This window comes from Onychomys torridus, chromosome 5 (genome assembly GCF_903995425.1).
Source record: "Onychomys torridus chromosome 5, mOncTor1.1, whole genome shotgun sequence".
NCBI lineage: Eukaryota > Metazoa > Chordata > Mammalia > Rodentia > Cricetidae > Onychomys > Onychomys torridus.
Genome location: NC_050447.1, coordinates 132,826,954 through 132,849,634, shown reverse-complemented (window position 1 = coordinate 132,849,634; position 22,681 = coordinate 132,826,954). Strand labels below are relative to the sequence as shown.

The 22,681-nt window shown below is 48.8% G+C and overlaps 1 protein-coding gene across 1 annotated transcript in view; it reads left to right on the top strand.

Moving 5' to 3' along the window:
* Golm1 (golgi membrane protein 1) overlaps window positions 1-22,681 on the top strand; it is a 39,325-nt gene that overhangs the window by 5,402 nt on the left and 11,242 nt on the right. Inside the window, exons 2-5 of the mRNA XM_036189233.1 lie at window positions 4,121-4,270; window positions 5,301-5,480; window positions 18,599-18,653; window positions 19,634-19,736. Of these exons, the coding sequence (XP_036045126.1) occupies window positions 4,142-4,270; window positions 5,301-5,480; window positions 18,599-18,653; window positions 19,634-19,736 (467 nt within the window). The 5' untranslated portion in view covers window positions 4,121-4,141. The remainder of the gene's footprint in view (window positions 1-4,120; window positions 4,271-5,300; window positions 5,481-18,598; window positions 18,654-19,633; window positions 19,737-22,681) is intronic.

Here is a 22,681-nt window from a genome sequence, read left to right as displayed (position 1 = left end):
TCCTTAGCATCGCTGACCTCTGTCTGTGTCTGCTCCTCGTGGCCATAGCCTTGGAATCTCATGGTTTGCTGTGAGTCAGAAAATTTGCATTTTCAACAATTCTAATGCTTGCCCAGAGACCACACTTAAGAATGTTAACCTTTGTCTGGAGAGGTGGCTCAGTGGGTAAGAGTACCTGTTGCTTTTGCAGAGGGCTTGGGCTTGCTTCAAATCACTGCATGTTGGCTCACAACCATCCTTAACTCCAGTTCCAGAGGGTATGAAGACCTCTTCTGACCTCTGGGGGCACCAGGCAGTCAAAAGGACAGGCTTTTCTTGTCCTTTCCTAAGCAGTGCAGCTCCTGGAGGACTTGGCATTAGCACTGTGGCTGTTGTGAGCAGTGTGGCTCCTGGAGGATTTAGCATTAGCACTGTGGCTGTTGTGAGCGGTGTGGCTCCTGGAGGACTTGGCATTAGCACTGTGGCTGTTGTGAGCGGTGTGGCTCCTGGAGGACTTGGCATTAGCACTGTGGCTGTTGTGAGCGGTGTGGCTCCTGGAGGACTTGGCATTAGCACTGTGGCTGTTGTGAGCAGTGTGGCTCCTGGAGGACACTGGCTGGCTGTTTGCAGACACTAAGCCCTTCATGATAGGGACCGTACTGTCCTTAGAAGCTGTGTCCCCAGGTCCCGGACATGAAGGATGACTGCACGGTACAGTGGTGTTATCCACCTGGTGATACACCACTTTTAAACACAGTACAGTTAACCAGTACTGTGCTGACTAAAACTTCCTTTTGCACACAGGGTGGGGGCTGTGTTATTAGTCTTGCTGTATAGCTCAGGCTAGCCTAGAATTTCCCATCCTGCCTCACCCTCCTGAGAGCTGGGGTGACAGGCATTGTTTTACATTTCCCTTTCTGGACACTGTGCCCACCCAGACTTTGGGTGGCTTACCGTTGGGGGTAAGGGAGTGAGAAGAAGCAGCTTCTATACTTCCTGGTGACTGTCAAGGAAGTTAACCTGGCTGGGTGGACTTGACCTTAAGTCTCTATTTGAGGAAGTTTGCGACTGTTTAAAGATTGTTAATATTTAAACCCCACAATGGTCCTATTCAGAGGTCTCTGATTTACCTGTTCACTTCCGTCTTATGCCTGGAACGCAGTTATAGAAGATAGTCATATCAATAAAGCTGTGTTTACAGAAAATGCCAGCTGTGGGCCATGGGCTGAGTTTGCTGACCTCTGACTCAGACAGTTTGAGACAGAGCGACCCTTTTTAAATGCAAAAGCCTCCAGAGACCTGGGTGCTGTTGTGCAGGCCTCAAGCACAGTGGCTTCTGAACTAGCTGTTCAGCTTGCTGTCAGGTTTAGGTGGAGCCCATCCTGTGGGCAGGGCAGAGGTGTGGCCCAGCACTGTTTGCAGAAGCTGTGTTATTTCTGCTTTGGTGACTTTGTGTCCTAGGCAGGTTTCTGTTGATGTGAAAATACTATGACCAAAAGCAACCTGGAGAAGAAAGGGTTTATTTGACTCACACGTTATATAGTTCATTATTGAAGGAACCAATGCAGAAACTGAGGCGGAGGCTGCGTTGGGACGTCGCTTACTGGCTCGCTTTCCATGACTTGCTCAGTTTGCTTTTTGATACAACCCAGGACCACCTGCCCAGAGGTGGTATGATGGCTCACAGTGAGCTGAGCCCTCCCACATCAGTTATTAATCAAGAAAATGCCCTGCACCCTTGCCTACAGGGCAGTCTGAAGGAGGCATTTCTCTCAATTGGTTCCGCTTCCCAGAGAACCAGAGCTTGTGTCAAGCCGACCGGTAAGCATGGCCATCCAGAGTTTCTCATCCGATTGCTCAAATGTACTTGATTGAAAGTCTGTGCAGAATAACTTTTTTTTTTTTTTCAGACAAGGATTCTCTGTGTAGCCCTGGCTGTCCTGGAACTCACTCTGTAACCCAGACTGGCCTCAGACTCAGAGATCCACCTGCCTCTGCCTCCTGAGTGCTGGGATTAAAGGTGTGCGCCACCACCATCTGGCCTAAAAAAGGAAAATTTTTAAAATGGGAAATCCTTAACTGTTGGAAGTGCCAGTGTGTTTGGTAGGTCATCCTTTGCTATATGCTTGCCTCCTTCCCTCCCTCTCTCCTTCCCTCCCTCTCTCCTTCCCTCCCTCTCTCCTTCCCTCCCTCTCTCCTTCCCTCCCTCCCTCCTTCCCTCCTTCCCTGCCTCCCTCCCTCCTTCCTTCCTTCCTTTGTTCCTTCCATAACACCTGGCCTGGTATGGTGGCACACACCTTTAATCCCAGCACTTGAGAGGCAGAGGCAGGTGTAGCTCTTTGAGTTGGAGGCCAGCCTGGGCTACACAGTGAGTTCCAGGACAGCCAGGGCTGCACTGAGAAACCCCATCCAGGCAAACAACAACAATAGCAACAAGTCGCCTTAAAGTGAAGGTCTCCATTCTCACCACCCACTTGGGGCTGAAATTCTAACCCAGGGCCTTGTTTGTGCTAAACACAGGCTACCACTGAGCTGCATCCTCAGGACCCTTTCTATTTTCTAAAACAAGAAAAAAAATTTAGGCATAGTATAGTGGATGCTGATGCCTGTAACCCCACCACCCAGGAGGCTGAAGCAGGAGGATCACTGAGGATTCAAAGCCAGCCTGAGCTAGACACAGCTTCTAAGGACAGTGAGGTCCCTATCATGAAGGGCTTAGTGTCTGCAAACAGCCAGCCCTTGTCCTCCAGGAGCCACACCGCTCACAAACAAAATGATCTTTTAAGCAAATATTAACTTTAACCAGTTTTAAAACACAGCGAAGCCAGTGAGAGTCCACAGGTTTTTGTCATGGCTTTTCTGATTTATAGAGATTTCTACCCTGTTGTAGTGGCACATGTCTGTAGTCCCAGCAGGTGGGAGGCTGGGACTGGAGGCTGGAGCATTCAAGGCCAGCATGGTCTACACAGTAGAACCATTCTCCCAATTCTACCACCAAAGACAGACTTTTAACACAGAAACAGTTCTTACGTTTACTGCAGGGAAGCCTGGAGGTGGGGAGTTTTGCAGAGTTTACAGTTTAGATCTTAGAAAGTCAAAAGTGGGTCAACGGAGCATGAAGAATCCAGTCTGGAGTGCTCCTCCAGCTTGGCCGCCTGGTTACTCAGCCGAGTGGTCTTGCCTCCCTCCTGGCGGCTGCTCTCCTACCTGAGATCCTTGTCCCCATCAGCAAGGGGTCGTTCCTGGCTTTGCAGTTTGAGTGCCTTCCTGGGCAGTCATGCTCTAGGACACAGTAAGGAGTTCCTTTTCCTTGGTGTTGTGGTGTAGACATGTTGTGCCACGGTCACACTCATGATGCCCGTAAGCTCTGCCTCAGTGGACAGTGGAGTCTACACAGTAGAGAACAGCCTGGAGAACAGCCAGCAGGACTTTGGACAGGAGAGAGCAGACCTGGGGTCTGTCCCTGGCCTTCCCCTTTGGATTAGTCCCTTCTGTGTCACCGTAACCAAAGCTCTGCACAGAATTAGTGAATGAATTTAAGGGAAGGCATATCTTGGCTCCTGGTTTCATGGAGATTTCAGGCTCTCATGGTTCCCACCCATCCCCCATCCCTGTTCCTGTGAAGGACAAGTCCTCTCTGCTTCCTACTGAGCAGTGACATCGCTCATGATGTCACTCGGAACAGCTCTCTTCCAGCATGGCGTTCCTTGCTCTGCCTCTGGAGGCTTCATTGTGGTGGCAGCTATTATGTGAGGGGAAATGACTAAAGCCTCCCTGACTCTCTGGACAGCCTGAAAAATGTCAGATTTCTCACATATGTGGACACAAGGTTTGTTTTTCCTGTTTGCAAATGTGAATCATCCCAGACAATACCTAAGAAGTGAGTGCTGTGCTGCACCCATTATACAGATGAGCGATTGGGGGGTTTCTGAGATACGGTGCCATTGCTTGGATCCCTAATACCAATCCACAAGCCTCAGTCCAGAGCACTGGCCTCACCATTCAGGCATATAGACCTGTGGCTGTGGGCATTGGTCCATGAAAGGGTCCGTGTGCCACAGAATATGTGAGTCAGAGCTTCCTGTGGTCTGCTTTGGAGATGTAGCCTTATTATGGAAACTACTGTGTTTTTATTTGGCAGATTCTCAGCCCTGGTTTTAAGATGATGGGATTGGGAAATGGGCGTCGCAGCATGAAGTCTCCGCCCCTTATCGTGGCTGCCCTGGTGGCCTGTGTCATTGTGCTGGGTTTCAACTACTGGATTGCAAGCTCCAGAAGCGTAGAACTCCAGGTATCTTGTTTATTGAGAATGCATGGATGCCATTAAATGTCTAAAGTAGCTGGGCGACAGCGCCATGGGCTCCCTGTTCACAGTCAGCCAATCCCTTGGGTTCCGGTAGCCTATGCTAATGGTGTTTTAGGTCCCAATCCCCTCCTCGGCCCAGTACTGCTTACTATGTGACTATTGAGTTATAGTTCACACCTCACTCTGTGTCCCAGTTGAGCATTTGGGGAGGGCTGGAATGCTGGCCTTCAGAGGTGGACTGGACGCTGCCCATTCCTGTTGCCACATATCACTGCCAGGTCTGAGTGAGGCCATGCTGTCCTGGTTGTTGTTGTTAGATTTTGTCAACTTGACACAAGAATCATCTGAGAAGAGGGAATCACAGTTGAGAAAATGCTTCCACAAGATTGGCCTGGAGGCAAGCCTGTAGGACATTTCTTAATCAGTGATTGATGTAGGCGAGCCCATCCCAATGTGTGGGTGCATGTGTTGATAAGAGAGAGAGAGGAGTCCCTGGGCTGCACAGAAAGAAAGCAGCTGATCAAGCCAGGAGTGGCAAACCATTAAGCAGCACTCCTCTGGTCTCTGCTGCATTTCCTGTCTCCAGGTTCCTGCCCTAACTTCTCTCATTGATGAACTGTGATCAGGATGTGTGAGCCAAATAAACCCTTTCCTCCCCAGATTGCTTCTGGTCATGGTGTTTTTCATAGCAGCAGAAACCTAAGATGCATACTAAACAATGACAGTGTCTCCTGGTCTCTAGGTCATCGTTGCTGGTTTTGCTCTGCTCTGTCTAGTCCTGTAAAGAACATCCTCATCCCTCCCCTAGATGTCTAGGTCATTGGCTGCCTCTGGCAAGTGTCTAATTAAAGTATTTTAGCAAGTACCCCGTTGTGTCCTCTAGGTAATCTTCCACCCACCAGCCCTCCCCAGCTCTGTATTTGCTGGGCGGTAAGCTTTGGCCTGTGAGGTCTGTTGAGGGAGCTGCAGTGTCTCAGCTGATGATGTGGACTTCAGGGCTGTGTTTTCCTTGTAGTCACGCATTGTGGAGCTGGAAGTCCGGGTCCGCAGGGCAGCCGCAGAGAGGGGTGCTGTGGAGCTGAAGAAGAATGAGTTCCAGGGCGAGCTGGAGAGGCAGAGAGAGCAGCTTGACAGGATCCAGTCTAGCCACAGCTTCCAGCTGGAGAATGTCAACAGGATGCACCAGGATGAGAAGGTAGGCCACTGTCCCCACTGTCCTCTTCCGAAGGACACTTTTTACCTGGCTGTGTGGCCGCATTCTGAGTATAGATTGATGTAATTGCATAGAGGTGTGAGCACTCTGGTGTAGCTTTGGCACCAGCCCCTAAGCTCCACTGTTCCCGCTGAACTGTTGGCGCTGTTGGCAGTTGGGGAGTGAGCAGAGCAAGGTGGGGTGGAATCTCCTGGTGGCATTTGCCTGCTTTCTTTTCTGCCAGGCTGTGGCAAGTACTTGTCATAGACAGATATTTTTGTGTCTTCAGATATCTCACACACAGATTGGAAGCAGTCTGTAAACCAAGGAGGATATTGAACATGCATGTCAAAATCTAGTCTCTGTAAGATCTAAAAAATACCATCAATCCAGAAAACAAAAGGCCAGTGCCTCAAAGATTTTTGAATGGAAGGTATACAAAATTGGAAGAAGAGAAAACAAAAAGCTGTACAGGAAAAGACTAAAGCAAATTAAATATGAAATACACTTTTTGGCAAAAAAAAAAAAATCACCCAGAGGGAAGATATTATTCTCAAACATCTGACACTATCTGCAAAGAGAACTCAGCACATGGGCTGTCAGCCACACCTTTTTTTTTTTTTTTTCCGAGACAAGGTTTCTCTGTATAGTTTTGTCCAGGATTTGACCAGGCTGGCCTTGAACTCACAGAGATCTGCCTGGCTCTGCCTCCCAGTGCTGGGATTAAAGGTGTGCGCCACCACTGCCTGACTTATGCCACACCTTATACCAGCTGAAAAAATGCCTCTTGTTCATTGATGTAGCTAAGCACCATTGGTTTTTCTGGGGGTCATGTGACTAAACTGCCCTTATTCAAGTCTAAGGTGGTGGAAGCCATTAGTGTCTTCCAAAGCGCATCAAAGCCATGGACACGTGGTGCCTCTGACTTGATCTTCATAGCTCTCTTCCCTGGCAGTGGCTGCAGTGTTGGAAGGAGGCTTGTGTGAGGGCTGCGGTCTCAGTCTTAGGTCCCTGTGACAAACGCCTCTGAGGAACAGCTTCGTGGAGGACCCTCTTCGTGGAGGGTCTGCTTCTCCCCTGGAGGTGCTGCGGTCAGGGCAGCAGCTCAGTCATGGTAGCAGGACTTTTTGTTTTATTCTACCCCAGCCCCGGCCTGTGCAGGTGCATCTACGTTCAGTAGGGTCTTCCCTCTTAGTCTAGTAGAAACAAACCACACCCCCAGCTACACTCTAAAACGCCTTACCAATCTCCTCGGCTTCCCTAGTCTAATCAAGACAGTCACTTCAGCTGAGCCTTCCATAGGCGTCTACCCACTCCTCCCACAGTAGTAGAGATGGAATCTGGGGCCTTTCATCTGTTCCCTGCTCCAATTAAAAAAAAAAATGTGTTTAAGTTTTGGAATAGGGTCCTACCAAGTTTCCCAGGCTGGCCTTGACCTGACTGTGTAGTCCAGGCTGGCCTTGAACTCAGGGCTTTTGCATCAGCATCCTTGGTGTTAGCGCTTTTGTTGCAGATGTGGGAGCTGGGCTCACAGAGAGCCCACAGCTGTCACTCAGGGTGAGATCTAGACCTTTGGTGGCCCCAAGGGCCAGATTGACCATTGCTTTCAGCCACCTTCTTCTTCTGCTGACCCTGTTCCTTCACGGGCCCCACCTAGAGGTGGGGTTGCTGAGGGGCTATCCTGGTCTGGGAAGGTCACCCATGCGACTGGATGGTGGGGACATGCAGGTGGCATGGCTCTGCCTGCCTTTCACTGCAGACATTCCCAGCACACCCTTTGTCTGGGCTTCTGGAGACTGTGGCTTCTGACAGGGGTGAAGTGCTTCATGTGTGGCTGAAGGGCTAGCTCCTTCTGAGGCGACCAGGTCTGGCTCCCAATCCAGTTCCTCAGTGAATTTTCATAGGTCTTCTGAGGTAGTGCTGATAAGGAGCAATGCCCAGTGGTGGAGTTTTCTTAACAGTGGTTATGTTGTCTGTCTGTCTGTCTCTACAGCATGGAAGCCACTGGCCATGTGAGGCTATAGAATGCTTGAATGGTGGCTAACCGGGCTAACAGGTGGAATTTAATTTTAACTAGTTGAAATAAAATTGTCAAATATGGGCAGTGGCTGTATTGGCTAGTGTAAGTATGGGTGATTGGTAAGGAAGCAGGTTTGGGCTGAAGTTTTGGGAGTCATGTTTTGTGAATAAGCAGACTCATGGGTAGGCCTCAGGAAGTCCTTAGATTTCCTTCCTTTCTCTTTGAGGGTCATACATATATACAAGGCTGGGCACCCCAATTCTAACAATCTGATATCTGAAGTGTACCACATTCTGAAATGTTTTAAGTGCCTGACTCAAACAGGTATGGGTTTGGGCACACTTGGGATGCCATGTTTTCAGATGAGGTATGCTGAATGAGTAGAGTCTGTGTAAATATGCTAAAGTCTGAAAAACTTGGATCTTGATATACTGGCTGTCCCAAGCATTTCCCCAGCAGGAGTGGGTAATGGAGGGCAAGGCCACCCTTGACCCGTGCCTGCTCCCCTGAGTCTCACTGCTTCCAGTTCAGCTGCTGGGCTATTTATTGCTCAGTTCATCAGGCTGGCTGCTGTTTCAGCCTCACTGTGGGGTTTGAACTTGGGACCGAAGGCATGTCAGTAATTTAACCTTATAAGTTATCAGGATGGTTCACATTTCACATCTCAGGCCCAGCTAGCAGCACAGCCTCCAGCCCATGCTGTGGCAGCCCTGTGCAGGTGACTGTTTGGAATTTAAAGCTTTGCATTTTATTCAGGTGAAAGGACATAGGCGCACTCTAGTTTCTGTTCCTGCATCTCAGGTTACATTGAAGCAGTGGTTAAATCCACATTGAGCATGCTTTGTGGGAGAGATTGTGTTTCCTGTACCTCTGTGGCCTGGAGTGCCCAAAGGCTTGCTGACAGCTGCCTGAGGACTCAGTCAACGTCCTGTCACTGTGTCCCTCACTGAGAGCGTCTCTGCAGAACTTGCTTGTCTTTCCCACACACCTGCTTGACCTCCTTTCGCTGGAGCTCACATCCAGCCAAGAGAAAGGCCTTCTGTCTGTGTCTGTTAGTCCTGCCATAACAAATGGCCACACAGTGAGTGGCTTAAACCAGTGTAGAGTTTCCCCTTTCACATTTCCCTAGGTCAGCATCCTTAAAGGTGCCAACAGGGTCCTGTCCTCTAGCTTTCAGAGGTCCCTTGTAGACACATCACTCCAGTTTATTCCTCCGCACTCATGTGACTTCCTTCCTTCTGGGTTTCCATGCCTCTGTCTCTTTCTTGTGAGTACGAGGCAGATGGGACAGGGACCTTCATTAGCTTCATTAGTTCTGTGTGTCTGAATGCCATCACTCACCGGTTCCACGTGATGAGGTCTTAGGTACATCTACCCCATCCAGGGTGTCTTGTGCTCTGAGTCAGCAGGGCCACTCTGCTGACACACTGGAAGCACAGTAGTGAGGCATGACTCCTCCGCCTTTGTGAGCAGCACCAGAGGGTTTGATCATAGCAATGTTTTGGTTTGGTTGGTTGGTTTTTCGAGACAGGGTTTCTCTGTGTAGTTTTGGTGCCTGTCCTGGATCTTGCTCTGTAGACCAGGCTGACTGTCCAGCTCACAGAGATCTGCCTGGCTCTGCCTCCTGACTGCTGGGATTAAAGGCGTGCACCACCACCACCTGGCCATAGCAAACCAGTAAAATACTGTCCATTCTTCTGTGTGTGTGTGTGTGTGTGTGTGCGCGTGTGCGCGTGCACGCATATGAGTGCACATGCACTTGTATTCATGTGGAGAATGGAGGTTAACGTCATGTCTCCTTCAATCACTCTCCAACTTGCATTTTGAGACAAGTCTCCTGAATTTAGATAGACTGACTGGCTGGTCAGCAGACCCCAAGTGTCTTCCTGTTTGTCTCCCAAGAGCTGGGATTATAGGTCTGTGCCACAGAGTGCTGGGGACCTGAGCTCAGGTCGTAATGTTTGCATATGGAGCTGTCTCTCCAGTCTTTTTTTTTTTTTTTTTTTTAGATTGAGGGTTTTTTTGTTTGTTTTAAGATTTATTTATTTGTGTGCCAGTGTCTCTCTGTGTGAGTGTATGTGTACATATGTGTGCAGAGCAGATGTGACAAGAGGGCTTGGCGTGTCCTCTTCTGTTGCTATCCTCTGCTTCTACCCTGAGGCAGAATCTGTCCCTGTCCTGAGTTAGGCTGCACAGTCCTCCTGTCCCTACCTTGGAGCTGGGATTGCAGGACATGGGAGCCGGGTTTGTCACAGGGCACCAGGACCTGATCTCTAGTCCTCGAGATTGCCCAGAAGTCCTCTTTCCTGCTAGCCATCTCCCCAGCCCAACTTACTGTATGGCCCAGGCTGGTCTCAGACTCAGTAATCCTCCTGCCTCAGATTCCCAAGTACTGAGATTACAGGCATAAGGCATCATTCCTAGCTCAGCAGTATTGCCTTTTCATAGGTGCATATATATGGACATATAAAAATTTGTCTTCATTTGGTTTTTATTCATTAATTTGCTTAGTTTTAGTTTTAGGGTGTTAGGATTGTAGGCATGAGCCCCCAAACTCTGCTTAAAACACGTTTCTAAAGATGTAAGAGGCAGCAGAACTTGAGGTTTTGGTTGATAGAAACCTATAAACGTTCATTAGTGAGGCTCTGCATTGTCTCCCAGGGTTGGCTGACTTCACTCTGTTGTGTTTCTGTCAGCAGGCTGACTTGGGGTCTGGTGATCATGTATACTGCACTCTTGGGTCTGCAGGGAAGGGGTGGGGGGATCCTGGGGTGCTGAGTAGCACTGTCAGAACAAACATGGGTCTTCCTGCCATTCACTCATGTTTGCCTGCCAAACCTGAGTCGGAAATCGCCTCCTGGGCAGTGTCTGTGCAGGTGGCATCCCTTGCTAGGCTGGTTCCTGGCAGCTGTGTGTAGGCCTTGACATTCATACTTTCTGTGTTCTGTTTAAACCTGTTAATTAGCCTGCAGGGCACAAAGAAAATCCTTAGAGTATTTCCTTTGTGATGGAAATAGAGTTCCTGGGGGGAAACAAGGGAAAGAAAGGACTAGGGAAAAATCAGAGCTGACTGTAAATGAAGCCACAGAGGTCTGTTCATTGCTTTGTGTTCAGAGAAAGAGATGCTTCAGGCTCAGCTGCTGTGAGCCCCGAGCCCAGCCTCATAAAGACAGAAGCAGTGGGTAGGCAGAGGAAGGACTGGGCCTCTGCCAGGGAGACCCTCACTTTCAGCACGCTAGGGTGCACTGAGGTGCTGTCAATGTCCCTGTGTGTGACACTATTCATAGGGTGAATGTACAGATGTCTACTCGCCCCAGATAGGGAGCCAACAACAACCCAAAATACAGATAAAGTCCACTGTGGTAAACCAGTGAGTTTTACCCTGGATGCTTACAGGAGCAGAAAAAGATTGAGACAGCTCTGCGTCTGCAGGGGAACCACTCAGCCGTGTGAGTGCATCTTGCTGGCAGCAAACCTTCCTGAGAATGAGTGTGGAAAGTGGAGTTGAGCTTTCCAGCCTCCTATGCAGGATAAAATGTTCCTGGAGCACACACTGAAGTGGGTCCTTGGCGTCCTCCACCAGAGGGCATGGTCTCAGGACCATTGCACCATAGAGGCGTTGCTTTTCCTCTTCACTTGGGCTGGAAGTGGGTGTGACACGAGGGTGGATTGCTCATGCTGTGCTAGAGGAGCCCTGGGGCCCTTCCCAGAGGTGGGTTAAACCAAGAAAGACTGCATGAGCTTGTCCTCCAAGACTGCATGGCCCCGAGTTCAGACTTGAAGGTTAAATAGCATGTCCTGCCCCCATAGGGCTATGTCAGAGGAGCCGGGCAGAACTCAAGGTGGTCCCTCTTGAACTACCTGAAGTAGAAAGAGCCATCACACTGGGAGGATTGAGATAGGATGGCAGGAGGCACCCGCAGCCTGTTATAGAGAGGACAGTGGCTGAGCCGAGGCTGAGTGAAAGCAGGTTAGTATAAGCCATTGCAAATATGTCTTCCTGGGAGTCGGGGAAAAAGCTTGTGTGAGGTGTATCAGATCTCTTTCAGTCTTACTAGATTGGAAATCCTCAGTTTGCAGATTTGGTTTAGACTCATGGCCAGGTTTGTAATTAAACTCAAGTAGTTGACACCCCACAAACTAACATGACACTGAATGTGTGTTCTTTGAGTGCCCCCTCTGCTCAGTTCTGTTCTTCCCTGAGGAAGGGACAAGGCAGAGAGCAGGGCCCTGTCTGTGTCACGAGGAGGAGAAGCACTGCTGACAGGTGTGGAGTGAGGCCCATGGAGAGAGCGATTGACATGAAAGCTCCTACCTTAGCTGGAAATCTTTTCCCGATAAGTAACCCTGAAAGTGCAATTAAGCCTGGTGATGTGGGTAAGGCTGTCCTCCCTATCCTGACAATAGGGAAATGAGGAGAGGTGAGACCCCCAAACTTCCAGGACTGGGTTAGTAGCTCTGGTGTCCAGAAGGAAAGAATCGGGGATCACTTCCATGCTGCGTCTGGGTTCCCTGTGAGCAAGCCTGTGGCCAAGCCTAGGCCTGCAGGAGGTCTTTGTCTGTCCCCCTGCCACTTGGGGCCTTGGGGGCAGTAAGCTGACCAGTTGACTTTCTAGGTGGCACTCTGAACAAGGCTCAGTTGATGGCCTGGCAGGGCACACACTAGCCCGCATGCACCCCCCCCCCCCCCCCCCCACACACACTTAAAACAAGGACCCAGTGGCTTTTGGGAACCAGCATGTGCCAGCACTTGGCAATTCTGTTCTCACACTTTTTTCATCTCTTCCCTGGTACACCACACCTTAAATGCCACAGCTGAAACTTCTGCCTATGGGGTCAGGAACCTTGCTCCTCAGATGCTTAAGTTTTAGTCCTATGCTGGGGAGGTCTGGGGGACAAGAGATGGATTTTACTATGTGTCCTGAATTTTTTAATTAAAAAAATTTTTTTTGATGTCTGTGGGCTTGAGAACAGCTTTAGGAAGACCTACCAGGAGGCAGGCTGTAAACTGATCTCTGGCTAAAGAGCCATCCTTATTATTGTGATCCCCTTGGGGGTCCTGATTGTAAAGTCATTTGCATGCATCCTAGCTGGCTTTCAGATCTTGCTTCTCAGGGCAGCTTGAGAATGAGTGGGAAGAATTAAGGTGAGTTAAAGCCTGCCCAATGCCGGAGAGCAGAAAGCGGCATTCTGCATTAAAAAAAATTTTTTTTCTACCATGCACTATACCTTTAGCTTTAGAAGTAAATGTTTTATTGGGAAAAAAAGAAAAAACAAAAACACTCTCCAGCCATTGCTCATCGTCTGTGAATTTGCTTAATCGTAGATGTCAGCACTGACCAGCAGTCCCACCACAGTGTTCTGTTTCTATGGGAACGTGCATTCAGTGTTTAGGGGGCTGTGATTGAGGCAGAATGTTTGGGGGTATGAGTTTCGGCAGGATTGGTCACTGAGGGTGTCCGCTGCTTGCTGCTCAGCTTCCTGCTCTTCCTCTCTCGGGCTCTGTGCTGTCCCCGGCACAAGCATTTGTTGAACGCTTAAAATGTCTGGGTGAGAGACCACTCAGCAGTTTGGGCGGTGAAGAGCAGTGGCTGCTCTTGCAGAGGACCTGGGTTCGGTTCCTAGCACCCACACAGCAGCTCACAACTGTCTGTAACTCCAGTTCCAGGGATCCACACACCGTCTTCTGACCCCTCTGAGCACTGTGTGCACATATTTGTGTGCAGGCAAAACCCCTATAAAGTAGATACATTTTAATGTATCAGACAGTGCTGTCGCCATGCTAGTTAGTACTCCCACTTCTCTCTCCAGCCCTGAAGTCTCTTGTCAACTTTGTGCGTCTGTGCCATGCTCACTTTGGATCTGTACAGTGTCCTCCCTCTCTGAACCTCATGCTTTAAAGCCCTCCATCTTGTCCCTGTTTGAGAGCTTGCTATGAAACATGGAGCTAGTGTTCCAAGAATCAAATAAAAAACAATTTGTTTCCAGACCAGCATGGCTGGGATAAACTTGTATGTGCAATAACTAACAGTTTAGTTTCTAGTTAATTATGGTGACACTGCACAGGGATACCCCAGAATCACTCAGAATCAAAATACGAGGTGATTGTTCAGAGATGAATGAGTGTATTATGTTATTTAAAAGTAATTGCAGGACAACTATAGCCAAAGCACAATATGTAGTTGTATGAACATCACACGGAAGCCCACCATTCTCTATAGTTCCTTGATACTAGTGCAAGATGTAAAGAAAGAATTTTAAAAATCATTGGATGCAGTTTATGCAGTTTTTCCTCTTCCTTATAAATACACCCTCCCCAAACAAACAAGCTAGGAAGCATTTTCTTTCTTTCCTTTTTTTGGTTTTTCCGAGACAGGGTTTCTCTGTGTATCTTTGGTGTCTGTCTTGGATCTTGCTCTGTAGCCCAGGCTGGCCTCAAACTCACAGAGATCCTTCTTCCTCTGCCTCCCGAGTGCTGGGATTAAAGGCGTGCGCCACTAAAGCCCGACTTAGGAAGCATTTTCAATCTTCTTAAAAATAATTCAGCATTTTCTTTTCTTTCTTTCTTTTTTAAATAATGTTTTTAAAAATAATGTTTATTTTTATTATGTGCATTGGTGTTGTGCCTTTATATATGAGGGTGTCAGATCTTGGAGTTACAGACAGTTGTGAGCTGCCATGTGGGTTCTGGGAATTGAACCCAGGTCCTCTGGAAGAGCAGTCAGTACTCTTAACCACTAAGCCATCTCTCCAGCCCCTTTCTATAAGTTTAAAATTATATGCAGAAACCTTAGACATATTTGATGGCCCCATTTTCATCTTCTTAGGAGGCTATGATCTTTCATCTATAAGTCAGGAAGGAAGAGGAGAAGACATTTTCTTTGGCAGGATAAAGCTGTGAGGAAGCAGAAATGCCTTTGGAAGCTTCTGACTACAGCAGTCCCCAGACCTTCCAAGGCAAGGTGGCAGCTAAGGGTGAGCTCAGTGAGGGACCCCTGTGTCACAGAGGCCACACTCACTGCTCACCCATCCTCCCCTCTCAGCAATGGAGACTGCTCTCAGCAATGGAGACTACCTTCCTTTGGCTGTCCTGGAATTTTACTGCTTGAGGTTTCTCATGTGAGTGGAGTCCAGTCAACATTTTCCTTTTAGAGCTGGGCATTGACACACCCTTTTAATCCAAGCACTGGGGAGGCAGAGGCAGGGAGATCTGAGTACGAGGCCAGCCTGATCTATAGAGCGAGTTCTAGGACAGCCAGGACTACACAGAAAAACCCTGTCTCGAAAAACAAAAACAAACAAAAATGTCCTTTTGTGATTGCTGTGCTCTTTCACTTAGCCCCAAATCTTAGAGGTTCATCCATGTTGCATATGCGTTGGGAACTCCTTGTTAAAGGCTATGCAGTGTACCATGTTTCTGTCTGTTCTCATGGGTTCTGAGATCACCTTTTGGCTGTGAGACTCGGTACAGTGAATGTGGGTGGACAGGTAAGGCCTAAGGATCCTTTCTGAATTCTTTTGCATGCTTATTCAGAGAGCAGTTGTGGGATCTGGGACAGATTCTTTTGTGCAGTTTTCCAATGCCTGCTTTTTTGCCCAGAGCAGCAGGAATTTTGAGCTGGGGAAGTCCTATTTCTAGAGTGGGTTCTCATTCTCCACCCCTCCATCATGTGTAAGAAACAGTCCCAGGTAGAGGAATTTACTAATACCATTCTGGGGACTTCTCTACCATTGCTCACATGACTCCCAAAGCAAGCACAGGGCTTGGCTGGATTTCATCTCCGCGCACACATCCATCCCTGTGTTCATCTCCCGGCACACATCCATCCATCCCTGTGCTCATCTCCCCACACACACATCCATCCCTGTGCTCATCTCCCCACACACACATCCATCCCTGTGCTCATCTCCCCCCACACACACATCCATACCTGTGCTCATCTCCCCCCCCACACACATCCATCCCTGTGCTCATCTCCCCACACACACATTCATCCCTGTGCTCATCCCCCCCCCCCCCCCATCCATCCCTGTGCTCATCTCCCCACACACACATCCATCACTGTGTTCATCTCCCCACACACACATATCCCTGTGCCTCAACTCCATCCCTGTGTCATCTCCCCACACACCACCCTGTGCTCATCTCCCCACACACACATCCATCCCTGTGCTCATCTCCCCACACACACATCCATCCCTGTGCTCATCTCCCCCACACATCCATCCCTGTGCTCATCTCCCAGCACACACATCCATCCCTGTGCTCATCTCCCCACACACACATCCATCCCTGTGCTCATCTCCCCACACACACATCCATACCTGTGCTCATCTCCCCCCACACACACATCCATCCCTGTGCTCATCTCCCCACACACACATTCATCCCTGTGCTCATCTCCCCCACACATCCATCCCTGTGCTCATCTCCCCACACACATCCATCACTGTGTTCATCTCCCCACACACACATATCCCTGTGCTCAACTCCCGGTACACATCCATCCCTGTGTTCATCTCCCCACACACACATCTATCCCTGTGCTCATCTCCCTACACACATCCATCCCTGTGTTCATCTCCCCGCACACATCCATCCCTGTGTTCATCTCCCGGCACACATCCATCTCTGTGCTCATCTCCCCACACACATCCATCCCTGTGCTCATCTCCCCACACACACATCTATCCCTGTGCTCATCTCCCCACACACACATCCATCCCTGTGCTCATCTCCCCACACACATCCATCCCTGTGCTCATCTCCCCGCACACATCCATCCCTGTGTTCATCTCCCCACACACATCCATCCCTGTGCTCATCTCCCCACACACACATCCATCCCTGTGCTCATCTCCCCACACACACATCCATCCCTGTGCTCATCTCCCAGCACACATCCATCCCTGTGTTCATCTCCCCACACACATCCATCCCTGTGCTCATCTCCCCCGCACACGTCCATCCCTGTGCTCATCTCCCAGCACACATCCATCCCTGTGCTCATCTCCCAGCACACATCCATCCCTGTGCTCATCTCCCAGCACACATCCATCCCTGTGTTCATCTCCCCTCACACACACATCCATCCCTGTGTTCATTTCCCGGCACACATCCATCCCTGTGGTCATGTCATGGCATATGTCCCTGTGTCCTGAATGTTGCTCAGGAGTCTGGGCCTCTTGAGAACTTTCCTCTGACCAGGCTCAGGGGCTGTAGAGGTGGTGCCAGAGGAGGTTCTGGAGGACATGAGAGGGGGTGGAGGGAGGCGCTGGCAAGTTTGCATCAAGAATAGATGAAAAATGCCCATTTTCAGCATGTTGATAAGTGGAGTATTAGTTTGTTGGATATGATATAGTAAGAAACATTCATGTTGTCACCACATTCATCCTGTGTGTGTAAGTGGTCCTTGCCTGTGTGCTGCACACTCATCCTGTGTGATGTGTTCTAATGTTTAGTGTTTCTCCCCTCTCTCAAGTGTCTGCTTGTTTTAGCATTGGGTGCTCCATGGAGACTGACCTTTACATGTGAAGGACTTGTCAGGGGAATCGCCTCATGTGATTGTGGAGGCTGGGAGTCCCAGGGCAGCTTCCCTGTGGACTGCAGCTCCTGGGATACGGGATACTGGGAGACTAGTTCACTCCCATGTCTGATAGCCCTACAGCCAGGGGTGACAGCTGTTAGTGGTAGCCCTGGAGTCCTGAGACCAGAGCGCCTGGAGCTCTGCTCACAGCTGTGACTCAGGAGCACGCCCCATGTCTCATATCCAAGGGGCCAGTGGAAATCCTTCTTTGTCTGGTTTTGTCCTCCTCAGCACCAAACTCACTGGATGGTGTCCACCCATTCTGAGGACAGCTCTTACCCTCTCAGGACACGGCTCCTGCCAGTTTGCAGAACAGACAGAATAAACACTCAGAAACACATTATCGTGTCTCCAGGGACTCTTAATGCCTATAATTAAGTATCCTGGGTGCAGTCCATGACACTTGTCTTGCCCGGGTTCCTAGGTGCTTGCAGGGCAGCCGCTGAGAGCGTGTTCCCTCTCCGGAGTGTGTCTGGTATGCTAGCATTTGTAGGACTCCTCAGCACTTTTGATAGTGAGCCACTTGAACAAACTGTGTCTAGGCCCAGGTGCCCTCTCTGGCCATAGGACGACAGCTGTTATCCAGCTCCCACAGCTGTTACAAAGGGCCAGTGAGGAGCTGCGTGTGAGGTGTAGACAGCATTGTCTGACCCAGAGTCCTGCGTGAGCTGACCAGGTGGTTGGCTTCTCACTCAGCCTCATGTCTCTCCCCTCCTTATTGTGTCATGGTTCCCTGTTGCCTGTAACACGAATTTTAAAAATGGTCGTATTCATAAAAAACCCAGAGCCAGGTATTGGGGTTAATGTTGAGAGATCAGAGAGACAGAACAAGCCACAGCTACCTCACCTTGCCAACTCCTCAGCCGATCCTGTTTGCTTAGACTGGAAGCCTCTGAGTCCTTATCCAAATGGATCTCAGCTGAACTGCTGCTCAGAAGCCTAAAAGCTTAACCAGCTCTAGTTCCTGGTCCTCACGCCTTATATACCTTTCTGCTTCCTGCATGCCATCACGTCCTGCGATTAAAGGTGTGAGTCACCATGCCTGGCAGTTTCCAGTGTAGCTTTGAACTCACAGAGATCCGGATGGATCTCTGCCTCTGAAATGCTAGGATTAAAGGTGTGTGTGCCACTGTTTTCTGGCCTCTGTGTCTGTCTAGTGGCTGTTCTGTTCTCTGACCCCAGATAAGTTTAGGGTGCACAGTATATCAGCCACAGTTGCCTCCTCCCTACCACATCAAGTTAGGGCCGGGAGCTGCTGGAAGTCTGAAGGCAGGGAAGGCTGTCTGGGAACTGGAACTGAGGCATCCATTTGATCACTCCTGGGGTGGCTGGAAAGCAGGTGTGTAAGCAGGGGGATCCCTTCACTGGATGGACAGTGCAGTGGAGCAGAGCATTGCTCCCCGCTGGCTGGCTGCGCTGCCGCTGGCTGGGTGCCGCTTTCTTCCTTTGACACCTGCTCTGAAGGCTGAGTTGCACAGGTGAGCTGTCTGATTCCATTTTTGTCTTCCTTGTAGGCGGTTTTAGTGAGTAACATCACCACAAGTGAAAAGCTCATCAGAGACCTGCAAGGTAAGCCCGCTCCTGCTAGCCAGTAGCTGCCTCAAGGAAAAGCCAGCCTGGCTCTGGCCCGACACCTCACAATGGCCTCAGGTGGCTCTGTCACTATAATCCTGCGTTAGAGCTGGGCAGCGGTGGTGGCGCACGCCTTTAATCCCAGCACTCGGGAAGCAGAGACAGGTGGATCTCTGTGAGTTCGAGGCCAGCCTGGACTACAGAGTGAGTTCCACGAAAGGCGCAAAGCTACACAGAGGGAAAAAAAAATCCTGTTAGGAGTAATTGAGCCATCCTTATTGTATTCTTACTTACCTGTCCTTATAAAATAAAATATTTCTGTGACATTGCAAGTTATAATGGACATAATTCAGCCCTTTGATTTATGAGTCTTTAAGAAATACCGGGAGTGCTGTGTTGAGTATGGGTTACTTGCCTAGTATTTGCAGGGCCTTAGGTTCAATCCCTACCACCAAATAAGTAATGAAATTGGATGAGCATTCTTAATCTAAGACTCTGAGCACCAACACGTGGAAAATCCCACATCTGACCTCAGGCCAAGGTCAGAATGTACAAAATTATTGAAAACTTTGTATAAGTTATCTTCAGGCTGTGTATATAAAGTACATATGAGGGCTGGGGAGATGACGCAGCAGGAAAAGGTGCTTGCTGCTAAGCCTGACCACCTGAGTTTGATCCCAAGACCCACATAGTGCAAGGAGAGAACTGACACCCACAAGTTGACCTTTGACCTCCACACGTGCAGTGGTGCACACAGAAATAAATAAAATCTAATAATTAAAACTTTTAACAGACATTTCGAATAGGATCGCGGTGCAGGTTTCTGTGGGAGAGTTTGGTGGCAGGGCTGCAATGGCTGGGGAGGGGCTTCCTTCTGTGCCGTTTGTGCTAGGTGTGGTTCTGTTGTGTCTTATGTGTGTCTGAGTGGCACAACAGCCACACAGAGACCAGTGAAGTGATTTGTCCTTTTGGCTTAGACCAGTTGAAGGCTCTGCAAAGGAGTTACGGCAGGCTGCAACAGGACATCTTCCAGTTCCAGAAGAACCAGACTAGCCTGGAGAAGAAGTTCTCCTATGACCTGTGAGTATGGCTCGGAATAAGTCCCACCCCCTGGGGAGGAGGGTCTGGGTTCTTCGCATCAAAGGCCAAGGACAGAGTCCAGCCTGCTCACTCTGTTTGTCACAGAGCTGGTTCTTTGTCATGTATATAGCATGTGAGAAGGGACTCATGACTTCTGGGAGGCATGTCCTTTATAAAACAGCATTCTATGTGGTAAGTATCAGCCAGCAGAGTTCATTATACAGAGTAAGTAAGAAAGATATGTTTGTGTACATGCATGCATCTGCACTTAAGAAGTGCTCAACAGGAAATGAATTGTCACTGTACCATAACATTTATGTATCATAAACTTAATATAAAGCACAGTAGTACCACTTGCCTTGGTAATATGAACACTTAAAAAATATCATGATGGTGTGGAACTGGAGAGGTGGCTTAGTGGTTAGGAGCACTGGCTGCTCTACCTGGGTTCAGTTCCCAGAAACCACATGGCAGCTCACAAGTATCAGTCACTCCAGTTGACCTTTCACCTACAGTGACTTCTCAGCCCATGCTCAAGTCATATGCATGACCTTAGACACCACACTAATATTTTTTCACCTGCTTGCCTAATACATACAAAATTCATATAGCTTCAAAGTGTTTCATCATTTAAAAGATATTTGGGATTTTTTCTTTCCGCAAGACACTCAGTATAGATTTTAGCTTGTCACTAGATGTACACTGCCAAATTCCTTGCATTCTTTCTTGTTTTATTTTGAAATGGGTCTTCCTGTGTAACCTAGGCTAGCCTCAAATTTGTATAGCTCAGACTGGCCTGCAACTCATGATCTCTCACCCAAGTGCTGGGATTACTACACAGAACTTCCTAATTGCTTCCTAAGAGTTAAACTGGGTATACAGACCCAGCAGCTGAGAATAAATAGTTGCCTCACACATACCAGCCTCATAGATTACCCATGTTCTTTTGAAATACCAGTGACTTACCTGATTTCCTGATTACTTCAAAACCCAATCCTGCAAAAAGCATGATGTCTGGAGCACATTAATGTGTTGCTTAATAATAGGGTAGGGGCTGGGCACAGCATCATAGGTGGGGTAGGGGCTGGCCACAGCATCATAGGCGGGGTAGGGCTGGGCACTGCATCATAGGCATTGGCTTTGTGTAAACTTGGGCGGCCTGGCACTGAGGTGGCTACAATCTCTCTTGACCCATGTGTTTTTATGGGCCAAAACATCATTATGTATCACATGACTGTTACATTGTTGTGACTGCATAACTGCGGAGGACATGAGCAGACACTCAGCACGAGGAGACATGGTTGGACTGTGAAACTGTGCTGATCGCATGCCTGTTCCTTTAGAGCCTGGACAGTATCTAGAGAAGTTTTGCTCTGACTTGAAGAGGAGTGTTACTGAAATTTGTTGAATAGAGACCAAGACACTGCTAAATGTCCCACAATGCCCGAGACAGCTCCCAAAGGAAGCTGTGCCTGGTTCCAAAATTCACAGTAAGCCTGGAAACTGAGCTAGTGAAATCAAAACGTTACACACAGACAAGTGTGAAATACCTTAGACTAAACAGCCTTCAAAAGCCCCCAGAAGCCAGTATGTCCTCCAAATCAGTGGCCTTGCTTCGTAAGCGCTGACCCAAGATTTCAGCCTATCGGAAGTCAGCTATGGGCCAAAGGGAGAAGCATGGGTCCTAGTGCAGGCAGTGGCTGTGCTGCAGCCCTGGGTTGTGTGTGCCTGGAGACATGTTTCTAAGCAGTGAGCAGCCTTGGTGGTAGGTCTGGCTGACTGTGTCTCACTGGCTGTGCTTTAGGACCCCTGCTGCAGATGCAGGAGGTTCCTGGAAGTAGAAAGAGATAGCTGTCCTCAAGTTTCTTTGGATTAGAGATCTGTGTGTTTGAGAATCTGAGGAAAGATGTAAACACCTTGTTAGCAAATTTATAATGTGTATAAAATTGTACATTGAGGAATTGAGAGGTCCTGACAAAATCCACAGTTGTCTAGTTAAAGCAAGCTTTATTAAATACTGGCCAGGAAGATTGACATTGGCCAGGTCCACACCTGGGATTCCCAGAGAATGTCAATGAATTGGGTTAGTCAGGTTCTTATAAAGGCAAAATCCACAAGGCGACAGTACTTTCCCACCTTTGTTCAATCAGGGGCAAGCATACATCCTGATGTACCTCTTGGCCTACATGTGATCAACACATCCTGCGCATTGGGGCAACCAACCTTGTTTACTGAAGTAATAACATGTTACTTGTTATTTTAAGTGAACAACCGCCTTCAACATTCCAGGAAATTACCTGTCCTTGGGCAAGTGGAGCTTACAGGTCCACTTCAGACCTCTCAGCCCTGTCATTAGTGGCCTAGAGTTTTTTGCCTCTATAGTCAATCCCCAGTGTCCGCTTAGTGTACATGGATAGGCAGACTTTCTCTGTCTCCCAAATCACAATACGCAGACTTCTTATTAATTACAAAGCTTGGCCAATAGCTTAGGCTTGTTTTTAGCTAGCTCTAATAACTTAAAAACCCATTTCTATTAATTTGCTTTCAGCCTCGTAGCTTTATTACCTCTACTCTGTCTAGCCTACGATGCTTTCCTGCTTCCCTCATACCTGGCTGGTGGCTTTCTGCATCTCTACCTTTCTTCCCAGCATTGACTTTGCCCCCAAATCTTGCCGAGAAAAAGATTATTCCACAACACACATGTATGAAAGAACCAGCTTGGGGCCTCCCAGAAGCGACACTGACCCAGTCCACATTGTGTCTCAGAGTCTGAGCTTCACACTCAGAGGTCTGCTCATTTCCCTGCTGTTTTTGAGCTGAAATGTGGAGGTGTGGAAACTTTGTGCATGGCTGAGAAGTGGAGGGAGGCCCTTCCTGCTTCCTTCAGCACAGTCCAGGAAGGTGAAGCTGGTTCTCCTTTGCAGATGTAAAAGTTCAGGGGTAGA